At 43.5% G+C, this 12,822-nt stretch overlaps 1 protein-coding gene across 5 annotated transcripts in view; it reads left to right on the top strand.

Moving 5' to 3' along the window:
• Positions 1-10,991, top strand: part of asah2 (N-acylsphingosine amidohydrolase 2) — an 18,335-nt gene extending 7,344 nt beyond the window's left edge. For all 5 annotated transcript variants that reach the window (XM_034079712.2, XM_034079716.2, XM_034079714.2 and 2 more), the window contains exons 6-21: positions 2,521-2,648; positions 2,715-2,792; positions 5,782-5,902; positions 6,201-6,326; positions 6,411-6,497; positions 7,171-7,275; positions 7,624-7,705; positions 7,807-7,922; positions 8,457-8,551; positions 8,869-8,908; positions 9,077-9,175; positions 9,280-9,375; positions 9,798-9,947; positions 10,215-10,271; positions 10,357-10,445; positions 10,657-10,991. In XM_034079712.2, the coding sequence (XP_033935603.1) occupies positions 2,521-2,648; positions 2,715-2,792; positions 5,782-5,902; positions 6,201-6,326; positions 6,411-6,497; positions 7,171-7,275; positions 7,624-7,705; positions 7,807-7,922; positions 8,457-8,551; positions 8,869-8,908; positions 9,077-9,175; positions 9,280-9,375; positions 9,798-9,947; positions 10,215-10,271; positions 10,357-10,445; positions 10,657-10,846 (1,659 nt within the window). In that variant the 3' untranslated portion in view covers positions 10,847-10,991. The remainder of the gene's footprint in view (positions 1-2,520; positions 2,649-2,714; positions 2,793-5,781; positions 5,903-6,200; positions 6,327-6,410; positions 6,498-7,170; positions 7,276-7,623; positions 7,706-7,806; positions 7,923-8,456; positions 8,552-8,868; positions 8,909-9,076; positions 9,176-9,279; positions 9,376-9,797; positions 9,948-10,214; positions 10,272-10,356; positions 10,446-10,656) is intronic.
• Positions 10,992-12,822: the final 1,831 nt, after the last annotated feature.

The following is a 12,822-nucleotide window of genomic DNA, read 5'->3' on the forward strand; positions in this document are numbered from 1 at the left end:
CATAGCCTATATTAACATAAAACTTCTTCTGAAAGTATCACCTTGTTTCCAGAGTATAGACATAGCCCATAATAACATAAAACTTCTTCTGAAAGTATCACCTTGTGTCCAGAGTATAGACATAGCCTATATTAACATAAAACTTCTTCTGAAAGTATCACCTTGTGTCCAGAGTATAGACATAGCCTATATTAACATAAAAATTCTTCTGAAAGTATCACCTTGTGTCCAGAGTATAGACATAGCCTATATTAACATAAAACTTCTTCTGAAAGTATCACCTTGTGTCCAGAGTATAGACATAGCCCATAATAACATAAAACTTCTTCTGAAAGTATCACCTTGTGTCCAGAGTATAGACATAGCCTATATTAACATAAAACTTCTTCTGAAAGTATCACCTTGTGTCCAGAGTATAGACATAGCCTATATTAACATAAAACTTCTTCTGAAAGTATCACCTTGTGTCCAGAGTATAGACATAGCCCATAATAACATAAAACTTCTTCTGAACGTATCACCTTGTGTCCAGAGTATAGACATAGCCTATATTAACATAACAATTCTTCTGAAAGTATCACCTTGTGTCCAGAGTATAGACATAGCCTATATTAACATAAAACTTCTTCTGAAAGTATCACCTTGTGTCCAGAGTATAGACATAGCCTATATTAACATAAAACTTCTTCTGAAAGTATCACCTTGTGTCCAGAGTATAGACATAGCCTATATTAACATAAAACTTCTTCTGAAAGTATCACCTTGTGTCCAGAGTATAGACATAGCCTATATTAACATAAAACTTCTTCTGAAAGTATCACCTTGTTTCCAGAGTATAGACATAGCCCATAATAACATAAAACTTCTTCTGAAAGTATCACCTTGTGTCCAGAGTATAGACATAGCCTATATTAACATAAAACTTCTTCTGAAAGTATCACCTTGTGTCCAGAGTATAGACATAGCCCATAATAACATAAAACTTCTTCTGAAAGTATCACCTTGTGTCCAGAGTATAGACATAGCCTATATTAACATAAAACTTCTTCTGAAAGTATCACCTTGTGTCCAGAGTATAGACATAGCCCATAATAACATAAAACTTCTTCTGAAAGTATCACCTTGTGTCCAGAGTATAGACATAGCCTATATTAACATAAAACTTCTTCTGAAAGTATCACCTTGTGTCCAGAGTATAGACATAGCCTATATTAACATAAAACTTCTTCTGAAAGTATCACCTTGTGTCCAGAGTATAGACATAGCCTATATTAACATAAAACTTCTTCTGAAAGTATCACCTTGTGTCCAGAGTATAGACATAGCCTATATTAACATAAAACTACTTCTGAAAGTGTCACCTTGTGTCCAGAGTATAGACATAGCCCATAATAACATAAAACTTCTTCTGAAAGTATCACCTTGTGTCCAGAGTATAGACATAGCCCATAATAACATAAAACTTCTTCTGAAAGTATCACCTTGTGTCCAGAGTATAGACATAGCCTATATTAACATCAAACTACTTCTGAAAGTATCACCTTGTTTCCAGAGTATAGACATAGCCCATAATAACATACATCTGGAAACAAGGTCATACTCTCAAAACTACAGAATATAGACATAACCTTACTAAAGATACAAATGTACTTCTGAAAGTCTCACCTTGTCTCCAGAGTATAGACATAGCCCATAATAACATAAAACTTCTTCTGAAAGTATCACCTTGTGTCCAGAGTATAGACATAGCCCATAATAACATAACACTACTTCTGAAAGTATCACCTTGTGTCCAGAGTATAGACATAGCCTATATTAACATCAAACTACTTCTGAAAGTATCACCTTGTGTCCAGAGTATAGACATAGCCTATATTAACATAAAACTTCTTCTGAAAGTATCACCTTGTGTCCAGAGTATAGACATAGCCCATAATAACATAACACTACTTCTGAAAGTATCACCTTGTTTCCAGAGTATAGACATAGCCCATAATAACATACATCTGGAAACAAGGTCATACTCTCAAAACTACAGAATATAGACATAACCTTACTAAAGATACAAATGTACTTCTGAAAGTCTCACCTTGTCTCCAGAGTATAGACATAGCCCATAATAACATAAAACTTCTTCTGAAAGTATCACCTTGTGTCCAGAGTATAGACATAGCCCATAATAACATAACACTACTTCTGAAAGTATCACCTTGTGTCCAGAGTATAGACATAGCCTATATTAACATCAAACTACTTCTGAAAGTATCACCTTGTGTCCAGAGTATAGACATAGCCTATATTAACATAAAACTTCTTCTGAAAGTATCACCTTGTGTCCAGAGTATAGACACAGCCTATATTAACATCAAACTACTTCTGAAAGTATCACCTTGTGTCCAGAGTATAGACATAGCCCATAATAACATAAAACTTCTTCTGAAAGTATCACCTTGTGTCCAGAGTATAGACATAGCCCATAATAACATAACACTACTTCTGAAAGTATCATCTTGTTTCCAGAGTATAGACATAGCCCACAGCAGCATTAGGCCGGGCAGGATCTTCCGGAGTCGGGGGGAGCTGGAGAACAGCAGCCTGAACAGAAGTCCTCACTCGTATCTGAACAACCCAGAGAGCGAGAGACACAGGTACACAAACTCTCAGAGAACAAAGTAATCAAAAGTTCTTGATTTGATGTTGTTATTGATCATCAGGTATAAGTGGAACACGGATAAACAGGTTCTGGTTCTGAAGTTCACCAATCTGCACGGAGACGGCATCGGTATGCTCAGGTGAGAACACACCTTTAGTGAGAATGTATCAATATCGCTGTTGGTAAAAAGTGTGCCAGAAATAATGAAAAAACATAGAAATGATGAACAGAATCAGAAGCAGGTTTATCACCAGGTACACGTACGAGGGATTTGACTTGGTGTCGTGATGCAGACATCAAAGTGAAACAACAATTAAAACACAGATAGAAAACTATATGAAGAAAAATATTATAACATTACAAAATATTGAAAAATATAGTAAAATATAGCAGTATCTACATTTTATATCATTGTAATAAAATATATCATATTACATTAAACAAAATACTACATTAATACCAGACAGGATTAGGGTCGAGGATTTTCGGATATTATACTTTCTTGTTAGTAAAATGATCATTTCCTGATTGCTGTTTGTGAGGAAACGCTTCAGAGAAACTGGTAATGATTCGAGGACAACGTTTGTCTTTTGTTATATTTAATAATGTTGCAGGCCACCCAGAAAAAGAGATGTTTTGATCTGGTTAAATAAACGCTACGAACAAACAAGACAGAAAGGAAGTCAATATAAAGTGAAATGGATCTGAAAGGCAGGGACAGAGCAGCTTCATCCCAGAATACAGTTTACAGTCACAATATATAGGAGAGAAAATCCACTGGACCCACTGGATCCACTGGACCCACTGGACTGGTGGTCTACTGGTCTACTGGACTACTGGAACCACTGGTCTACTGGACCCACTGGACTACTGGACCCACTGGACTACTGGACCCACTGGTCTACTGGACCCACTGGACTACTGGACTACTGGACCCACTGGACTACTGGACCCACTGGACTACTGGACTACTGGACTACTGGACCCACTGAACTACTGGACCCACTGGACTACTGGACCCACTGGTCTACTGGACCCACTGGACTACTGGACTACTGGACCCACTGGTCTACTGGACCCACTGGACTACTGGACTACTGGACTACTGGACCCACTGGACTACTGGACCCACTGGACTACTGGACCCACTGGTCTACTGGACCCACTGGACTACTGGACTACTGGACCCACTGGTCTACTGGACCCACTGGTCTACTGGACCCACTGGACTACTGGACTACTGGACCCACTGGTCTACTGGACCCACTGGACTACTGGACTACTGGACCCACTGGACTACTGGACCCACTGGTCTACTGGACCCACTGGACTACTGGACTACTGGACCCACTGGACTACTGGACCCACTGGTCTACTGGACTACTGGACTACTGGACCCACTGGTCTACTGGACTACTGGACCCACTGGTCCACTGGACTACTGGACCCACTGGTCTACTGGACTACTGGACCCACTGGTCTACTGGTCTACTGGACCCACTGGTCCACTGGACTACTGGACCCACTGGTCTACTGGACTACTGGACCCACTGGTCCACTGGACTACTGGACCCACTGGTCTACTGGACTACTGGACCCACTGGTCTACTGGTCTACTGGACCCACTGGTCCACTGGACTACTGGACCCACTGGTCTACTGGTCCACTAGTCCACTGGTCCACTGGTCTACTGGTCCACTGGTCTACTGGTCCACTAGTCTACTGGTATATTGGTCTACTGGACCCACTGGTCTACTGGACCCACTGGTCTACTGGTCCACTGGACTACTGGACCCACTGGTCTACTGGACTACTGGACCCACTGGTCTACTGGACCCACTGGTCTACTGGACTACTGGACCCACTGGACTACTGGACCCACTGGTCTACTGGACTACTGGACCCACTGGTCCACTGGACCCACTGGTCTACTGGACCCACTGGACTACTGGACCCACTGGTCTACTGGACCCACTGGTCTACTGGTCCACTGGACTACTGGACTACTGGACCCACTGGTCTACTGGACTACTGGACCCACTGGTCTACTGGACTACTGGACCCGCTGGTCTACTGGACCCACTGGTCTACTGGACCCACTGTTCTCTGAGGCATCGTCTAAACACCATAGAACCCTCCAGCCCTTTAGCCCTTTGTAAATGCACCTCTTTCACTTCCTTTATCCTCCTGAAATGTAAATCCTTAGCATACAATACAATACAACTTTATTTATAAAGCACTTTAAACCTCCAGACCAAAGTGCTGTACAGGCAAACAGATAAAACACAGCTCAGCTCACACACCATACAACAAGTACAAGTAAAAACAAAAAACAATTTAAATGCAAAAAAGCAACTCTCTGAAAGATGTTGAAACGCTGAGGAGAAGAGGTGGGTTTAAGAAGCGATGTGAAAGCAGGCGGTGTGGAGGCCTGTCTGGTCTCCAGGGGCAGAGCGCTCCACAGTGTGGGAGGAGCCTGTCTGGTCTCCAGGGGCAGAGCGCTCCACAGTGTGGGAGGAGCCTGTCTGGTCTCCAGGGGCAGAGCGCTCCACAGTGTGGGAGGAGCCTGTCTGGTCTCCAGGGGCAGAGCGCTCCACAGTGTGGGAGGAGCCTGTCTGGTCTCCAGGGGCAGAGCGCTCCACAGGGCGGGAGGAGCCTGTCTGGTCTCCAGGGGCAGAGCGCTCCACAGGGCGGGAGCCGCGACAGAGAAGCAACGCCCCTCTGAGCTGGGACCTGGTTTTAGGCACCTTCAGGAGCGGCTGGTCCGCTGACCGGAGAGGGCGGCTCGGCGTGTAGTGCTGTATCAGCTCAGCCAGGTGGTGGGGTCATGCCATTTAGGGATTTAAAAGTAAATAAAATAATTTTAAAATGGATCCTAAAATAAATTGGCAGCCAGTGGAGAGAAGCTAAAACGGGGGAGATGTGGTCAGACTTCCGTGTGCCAGTTAAGAGCCTTGCTGCAGCATTTTGCACCCGCTGCAGTCGTGCGAGCATCTGTCTCTGTTAAACACATACCAGACTGAAATACAATGTAACATTGGAAAAGCCAATCAGAGTATAAGACTATATGTTTTACATGTTTATACGACACTGTTATGATGACGATGTTTATGCCCGCACACACACAGCTGGTTTGCGGTGCACGCCGTCAGCATGAACTACACCAACCGGATGGTGAGCAGCGACAACATGGGATACGCCTCCTACCTGCTGGAGCAGGACAAGAACCGCGGGCAGCTGCCTGGACAGGTGGGGCGCCGGCACTCAACATGACTGTGTCTACCTTCATTCGGATGAAAAACAATGATCATACTGTACCATGACGACACTGGGGGTCCAGAAGGTCCAGCTAAATGAAGTCGTGTAATAACAGCGACCTGGACAGGTGGCGCCATTACACAAAACGATCATTTCTACCTTTGTTCTGAAAAAGGTAAACGTGTGTGTGTGTGTGTGTGTGTGTGCGTGCGTGCGTGCGTGCGTGCGTGCGTGTGTGTGTGTGTGTGTGTGTGTGTGTGTGTGTGTGTGTGCGTGTGTGTGTGTACAGGGAGGTTTCGTTGCTGGTTTCTCATCCAGTAATCTCGGGGACGTCAGTCCGAACACCAAAGGTCCTCACTGCATGAACACCGGGCTGCCCTGTGACTACCTGAACAGCTCCTGTCCCGTGGGAGGGGTAAACACACAAACACACACACACACAACACACAACACACATACACGCACACACATAGCAGACCATAAACGGTGTGTGTTTTAGACTAAGCAGTGTGGGGCGTTCGGACCTGGAGCCGACATGTTCGAGAGCACGAGGATCATCGGACACAGCATCTACATGAAGGCCAAGGTGTGTGTGTGTGTGTGTGTGTGTGTGTGTGTGTGTGTGTGTGTGTGTGTGTGTGTGTGTGTGTGTGTGTGTGTGTGTGTGTGTGTGTGTGTGTGTGTGTGTGTGTGTGTGTGTGTGTGTGTGTGTGTGTGTGTGTGTGTGTGTGTGTGTGTGTGTGTGTGTGTGTGTGTGATAGATTAATATTTACCTAACCTTTACTGTACATTAAGTCATTCAAATATTATTACATTAGGTTAAAAAATAGCTTTTAATGATACAATTCTGAAATATTTTTTTCGTGGCAGTTTTTGGACTGAAGTTGGTTACAAATGTAATTCAGTGGAAGTGGAAAATAGTATTTATATTATTTTACATCCGTTGTGTCCACTCAGCCCATCAGAGCAACGTTTTTGAAGAGAGTTACAAGGAATAAATAAAAAAATGGAAACAATTAAAATACTTGTTCTTAGTACATTGTGGGGTGCCATTTTCACGAAGTGCTTTGTGGGGACCCTTTATTGGAGGTTAGCAAATTCAGACAATTTATCTGACAAGCGTGTGTGTGTGTGTGTGTGTGTGTGTGTGTGTGTGTGTGTGTGTGTGTGTGTGTGTGTGTGTGTGTGTGTGTGTGTGTGTGTGTGTGTGTGTGTGTGTGTGTGTGTGTGTGTGTGTGTGTATTATCTGCCCCCTGAAGGAGCTGTATGGTACTGCAGTGGAAGAGGTTACAGGTGTTCTGCACTCGGCCCATCAGTGGGTCAACATGACGGATGTTACTGTCCAGATCAACGCCACACACACGGTCAGCAACTCACACATCATGGAGAACAGGTTTTAGCCACGTTAGCATGTGTAGCTCAAGCTTTTTCTTAAGGGAGCTAAAAGAGAGGAAAAGCAGAAGTGGAAATCCAGAATTATCTGATATGTTTGTTTTTTCTCGTTGGATTTTAGTGCATTATTATTTATGTATTTAATCACTATTTCTATTCTATTTTTATTTGTATTTACTTGCACTCTTTTAGCTGTTATATTTGTTCTATGTCCATATGTTGCACTGTTGGAAGAGCCTGTGACCTAAGTTTTTCATTGACACATCTACCCTGTAGCTGACGTACAAAGGAAAATAAAGCCTTACATCTTGAATCTTCAGGCCAGTACATGTAAACCAGCTCTGGGTCACAGTTTTGCAGCGGGAACAACAGACGGAGGAGGAGACCTCAACTTTACTCAGGGTGATTATACAGTCTTTCTAACGTCATTATACTGAAGGTCATTATAATGAATTTCCTCCATCATTCTGGTTTGAATCCCCCTAACCCTCCTCTCTCTTTAGGCGCTGTGGAGGGCGACCCGTTCTGGGACGGGATCAGAAATGCTCTGCTGGGTGAGCCGTCCAATCAGTCGCAGGCATGTCATCATCCCAAACCCATCCTTTTCAACACCGGGGAGGTGAGACGCTTTCACACCGAGGGTTAAACATCTGTATTTGTTGTCGTTATTTAAATGTGCCCATAAAATACCACGAGTGGAAACATCACAACCATTTTTGGAAACTTAAAAACATGAATTAATAATCTAAAATTATTCCAAAAAAGGTTCGAGTGAAACTGGAGAAAGTGTGGGAAGATTTTAAAATATATCGAACATTTTTTGAGTCAACTCGGAAGAATCCCAACAAACTTTGGAAACTTTAAAATATAAAAAATATAAAAGTTATTCAAATCTTTTTGGGGAAAAAGTAGAACATTTAAAAAAAATCTTCAAACGTAAGAAAGAAAACCTAAACTGGTGAAAACAAAAATATCAAAAAATATAACAAAAATCGAGTGGAAAAATCTTATAAATATCACAACCGACATGTGTGTGTGTTTGTTCATGTATGTTTCTGTATATGTGTGTGTGTGTGTGTGTGTGTGTGTGTGTGTGTGTGTGTGTGTGTGTGTGTGTGTGTGTGTGTGTGTGTGTGTGTGTGTGTGTGTGTAGATGAACTGGCCTCTGCCCTGGCATCCTCAGATCGTTGACGTTCAGATCATCACTGTCGGCTCTGTAGCTGTGGTGGCCGTTCCTGGAGAGATGACGTAAAAACACTTTAATAATATAAAAATCAAATACTTTAAAACGTTTTTATTTCATCTTGTATTCATAATCTGAGTTGTAGTTGAGTATTCAACCACTGAGGACTTTATACAGTATATACATGGAGGGAATTGTAGTTTTTCCAAAATGAGTTTCATATGATATGATATGAATGGGGAACGTTAGATGTAAAGAAATATTTAAAAATAACATTTATTTTCTAGTGTCTTTTTAGGAGACTATTAACTCTAAATAAAAAAATACATGTGAAATATTCATTTACATTTTTCTTGTTATATTTTGTCCTTTTATATTTCAGCACCATGTCGGGGAGGAGGTTAAGAGAAGCCGTCAAACAGGTGAGACACAACGAGGACACAACACATCAACACATCTGCAACAGGTCATGTGATCATACTGTGTGATGTGTGTGTGTGTGTGTGTGTGTGTGTGTGTGTGTGTGTGTGTGTGTGTGTGTGTGTGTGTGTGTGTGTGTGTGTGTGTGTGTGTGTGTGTGTGTGTGTTAGGAGCTGCAGTCGGAGGGTGCGTTCAGGGACTCGGAGGTGGTGATCGCCGGCCTGAGTAACATCTACACGCACTACATCACCACCTTCGAAGAGTACCAGGTACAAACAGCAGAGGCTCAGTTGTAAAGAAGAATTGAATAAACAGGATTTCTGGCAAACAAAGAGTAAATAATTCTAAGTGCATTGTTGTTGTTTTTTTCCAGGTGCAGCGGTACGAAGGCGCGTCCACCATCTACGGTCCGCACACGCTCAGTGCGTACCTGCAGAAATACAGACGGCTGGCCCGAGCCATCGCACAGGTGAGGCTGACATTTTTATTTAGAAAAACTGAAGTTAATTAGTTAATTATAATTTGCAAAAAGAACTTAGAGAGAACTTAAAGAGAAAAGTTAGAAAATCTCCAAAATAAAAGCATACGTTGAACTTAAATAGTTGGGAATTTTTTCTAAATATTTCAAATGTATTCCTCAAGAAAATCCCAACCTTAATTTTAAATGTTATTTATTAAATTATTATTCTTAAATTATTGAATTCTTTCAGCAAAAAATGTTCCAGAGATATTAAAATTGTTTTTCCTTCATTTATTTCAGTCTTGTTTTGAGTTAAAATGACAAAAAACCCGCTTTCATTATTGAGATTACGCCTTAATGTTGACAACATCTAAACAAATTAAGTCTTCGAACACCAACGGTACTAACAGTGTTTGGATATCTGTTTGCAGGACCGGGTGTCGGAGCTGCCGGTCGGCCCGGAGCCGCCTTTCTTTACGAAGAAACTCTTCAATCTGCTTCCTGCACCGAGGATTGACAGGAAACCCGTGAACACCAGCTTTGGAGACGTCCTGCAGCAGGTTCTCCCCGTCTACAGACCGGTGGGACATTTAAAATCATAAATCATCCTCTGTGGCTTCCCTCAGGGCTCCATACTGGGCCCCATTCCTTTTAGGGTTTAAGGTTTTCTCCCGTCATTTTGCCGACGACACCCTGCTGTTTCTATCTGAATGATTATGGATTAAACTGTTTTAATTTGCCCTTTTAGGTTTTACACTAAAAAGGTTTTATACCCTCGTTATGCTGACGACAGCCTTCTGTTTCTATGTGGAAAAACATTAATTAAAATACTTTAATATGTGTTTCAGGGGGATGTTGTCTCCGTCACGTTCGTAGCAGGAAACCCAAGAAACTCTGGAGACATCGTAAGAACAAAATCTGTTTTATTTATTTTTGTTACCGTCTTTGTTTTCCAGTCCTCTCTAACCTCGTTCCGGTCATCTGTTACAGAGAGATAAAACTTTTGTAACTGTTGAGATTCACGACAACCGGACAAACACCTGGGAGGTCGTTTACACTGATGCATCATGGGAAACCAGGTACGTTAGCGTGTACTTTAGTAAGTCCTGCATCATAAAAGTAACTTAAACATTTTGTTATAAAAATGAAATTCATGATTTTGACAAAAATAATAAAAATTGTATAAATATTCAAAAATGAGCCCAAAGTGTTTAGTCCTGCAAAAAGCACTAAAGTAAATACATTCATATTTAGAGCCCTGCAGTGTTTGAGTTGGACGTCTCTCTGCAGGTTTCATTGGCTGAAGGGTTCGTTCCAGCGCAGTAAAGCCACCGTGGATTGGTTCGTCCCGGCGGCGGCGCCCAGCGGCTCCTACAGGATCAAACACTTCGGAAACTTCAAAGAGAAGAAGGACGTCTTCAAGCCGTACGAAGGGACGTCCGACGTCTTCACCGTCACCGGCAGTTTTTACTACCAGTGACATCATCGTCTGCAGCGAGGGGGACTTGACGGGACTTTAGGAACAGCTGTAGAGAAATTCATTATCAACGGAGAATATTCTGACGATTCAAACATGTCTATAAATACTGGAATCAAGATATCAAATATGAATCATGTACTGCAAACTGATGAATGTAATGTTGAATAAACATGTTGACTAAAAAGAAACACAAAATGACAAAAAAAAAAGTTGATTTGCAATTAGCAGAAAACTCAAAAAGTGCAAAAACTTGCCATTAAATCCAAATCGGCCGACATTTTTACAAAAAAATATAACATTGTTTAATAGATCTGAAAAAATACAATTGATAAAAAAACTACTTTTGATAAACGTTCAGTCCCAAAAAACGCAATTCATCTGGTGGTAGAAAAAAATAATAACTAAGGATTTGATTGGGTCCTCTGCTCTGGAAGAACCCTTAAACACTTAAGTGAACATTTAGCAAATGGCCTTTGCATGCATATCATATTTCTGCAGGAACATTTAAATCACCTTCAGGTCACACCGTGCTGATTCCATCACGACAATGAAACTCAACAGACCGTGCTGATATCAAAAATATTTATTTGAAACTGGTCTGTGTGGAACAACAGGATGTAGTTTAATATTCACAGCATGAATACAGTGACACCAACACGGAGGTTTAACCTCAGAGGAAACTGAGAACACCTCTCCGTCCAGAGGCCAGGATTTAATCTGGATGCAGATTCAGATTAAAAATCGAGATTCCATAAATTAGTCTCTTTTCAGAAACGATGTAGTTCTGGAGAATAGCTTATAAAATAAACATCTGTTTAATGAATAGTAAACTTAAAAAAAGGAAAAGTTTAGATCTCCAAAATGTGTTTAATTTTTGCAAATAACTTTGGAAGTTAACGTAATATTTGGTCCAAGCTTCGTGGGTTTCTCCGTTATTGGAAACAGATCAGAATGAGCGTTAGGAGCCGTTAGGAGCCGTTGGGAGCCGCTGGGAGCCGTTGGGAGCCGCTGGGAGCCATTGGGAGCCGTTGGGTGCCGTTGGGAGCCTTTGGGAGCCTTTGGGAGCCGTTGGGAGCCGTTGGGATCTTAGGAGCCGTTAGGAGCTGTTAGGAGCCGTTGGGAGCCGTTGGGATCTTAGGAGCCTTTGGGAGCCGTTGGGAGGCGCTGGGAGCCGTTGGGAGCCGTTGGGATCTTAGGAGCCGTTAGGAGCTGTTAGGAGCCGTTGGGAGCCGTTGGGAGCCGTTGGGAGCCGTTGGGATCTTAGGAGCCTTTGGGAGCCGTTGGGAGGCGCTGGGAGCCGTTGGGAGCCGTTGGGAGCCGTTGGGATCTTAGGAGCCTTTGGGAGCCGTTGGGAGGCGCTGGGAGCCGTTGGGATCTTAGGAGCCGTTAGGAGCTGTTAGGAGCCGTTGGGAGGCGTTGGGAGCCGTTGGGATCTTAGGAGCCGTTAGGAGCTGTTAGGAGCCGTTGGGAGCCGTTGGGATCTTAGGAGCCTTTGGGAGCCGTTGGGAGGCGCTGGGAGCCGTTGGGATCTTAGGAGCCTTTGGGAGCCGTTGGGAGCCGTTGGGAGCCGTTGGGATCTTAGGAGCCTTTGGGAGCCGTTGGGAGCCGTTGGGAGGCGCTGGGAGCCGTTGGGAGGCGTTGGGAGCCGTTGGGATCTTAGGAGCCGTTAGGAGCTGTTAGGAGCCGTTGGGATCTTAGGAGCCGTTGGGAGCTTTTGGGAGCTTTTGGGAGCCGTTGGGAGGCGTTGGGAGCCGTTGGGAGCCGTTGGGAGCCTTTGGGAGCCGTTGGGAGCAGCTGGGAGCCGTTGGGAGCTGTTGGGAGCCGTTGGGAGCCGTTGGGAGCCGTTGGGAGGCGCTGGGAGCCGTTGGGAGCAGCTGGGAGCCGTTGGGAGCCGCTGGGAGCCGTTGGGAGCCGTTGGGAGGCGCTGGGAGCCGTTGGGAGGCGCTGGGAGCCGTTGGGAGCCGTTGGGAGCCGTT

The sequence above is a fragment of the Pseudochaenichthys georgianus genome, unplaced genomic scaffold (genome assembly GCF_902827115.2).
Source record: "Pseudochaenichthys georgianus unplaced genomic scaffold, fPseGeo1.2 scaffold_703_arrow_ctg1, whole genome shotgun sequence".
NCBI lineage: Eukaryota > Metazoa > Chordata > Actinopteri > Perciformes > Channichthyidae > Pseudochaenichthys > Pseudochaenichthys georgianus.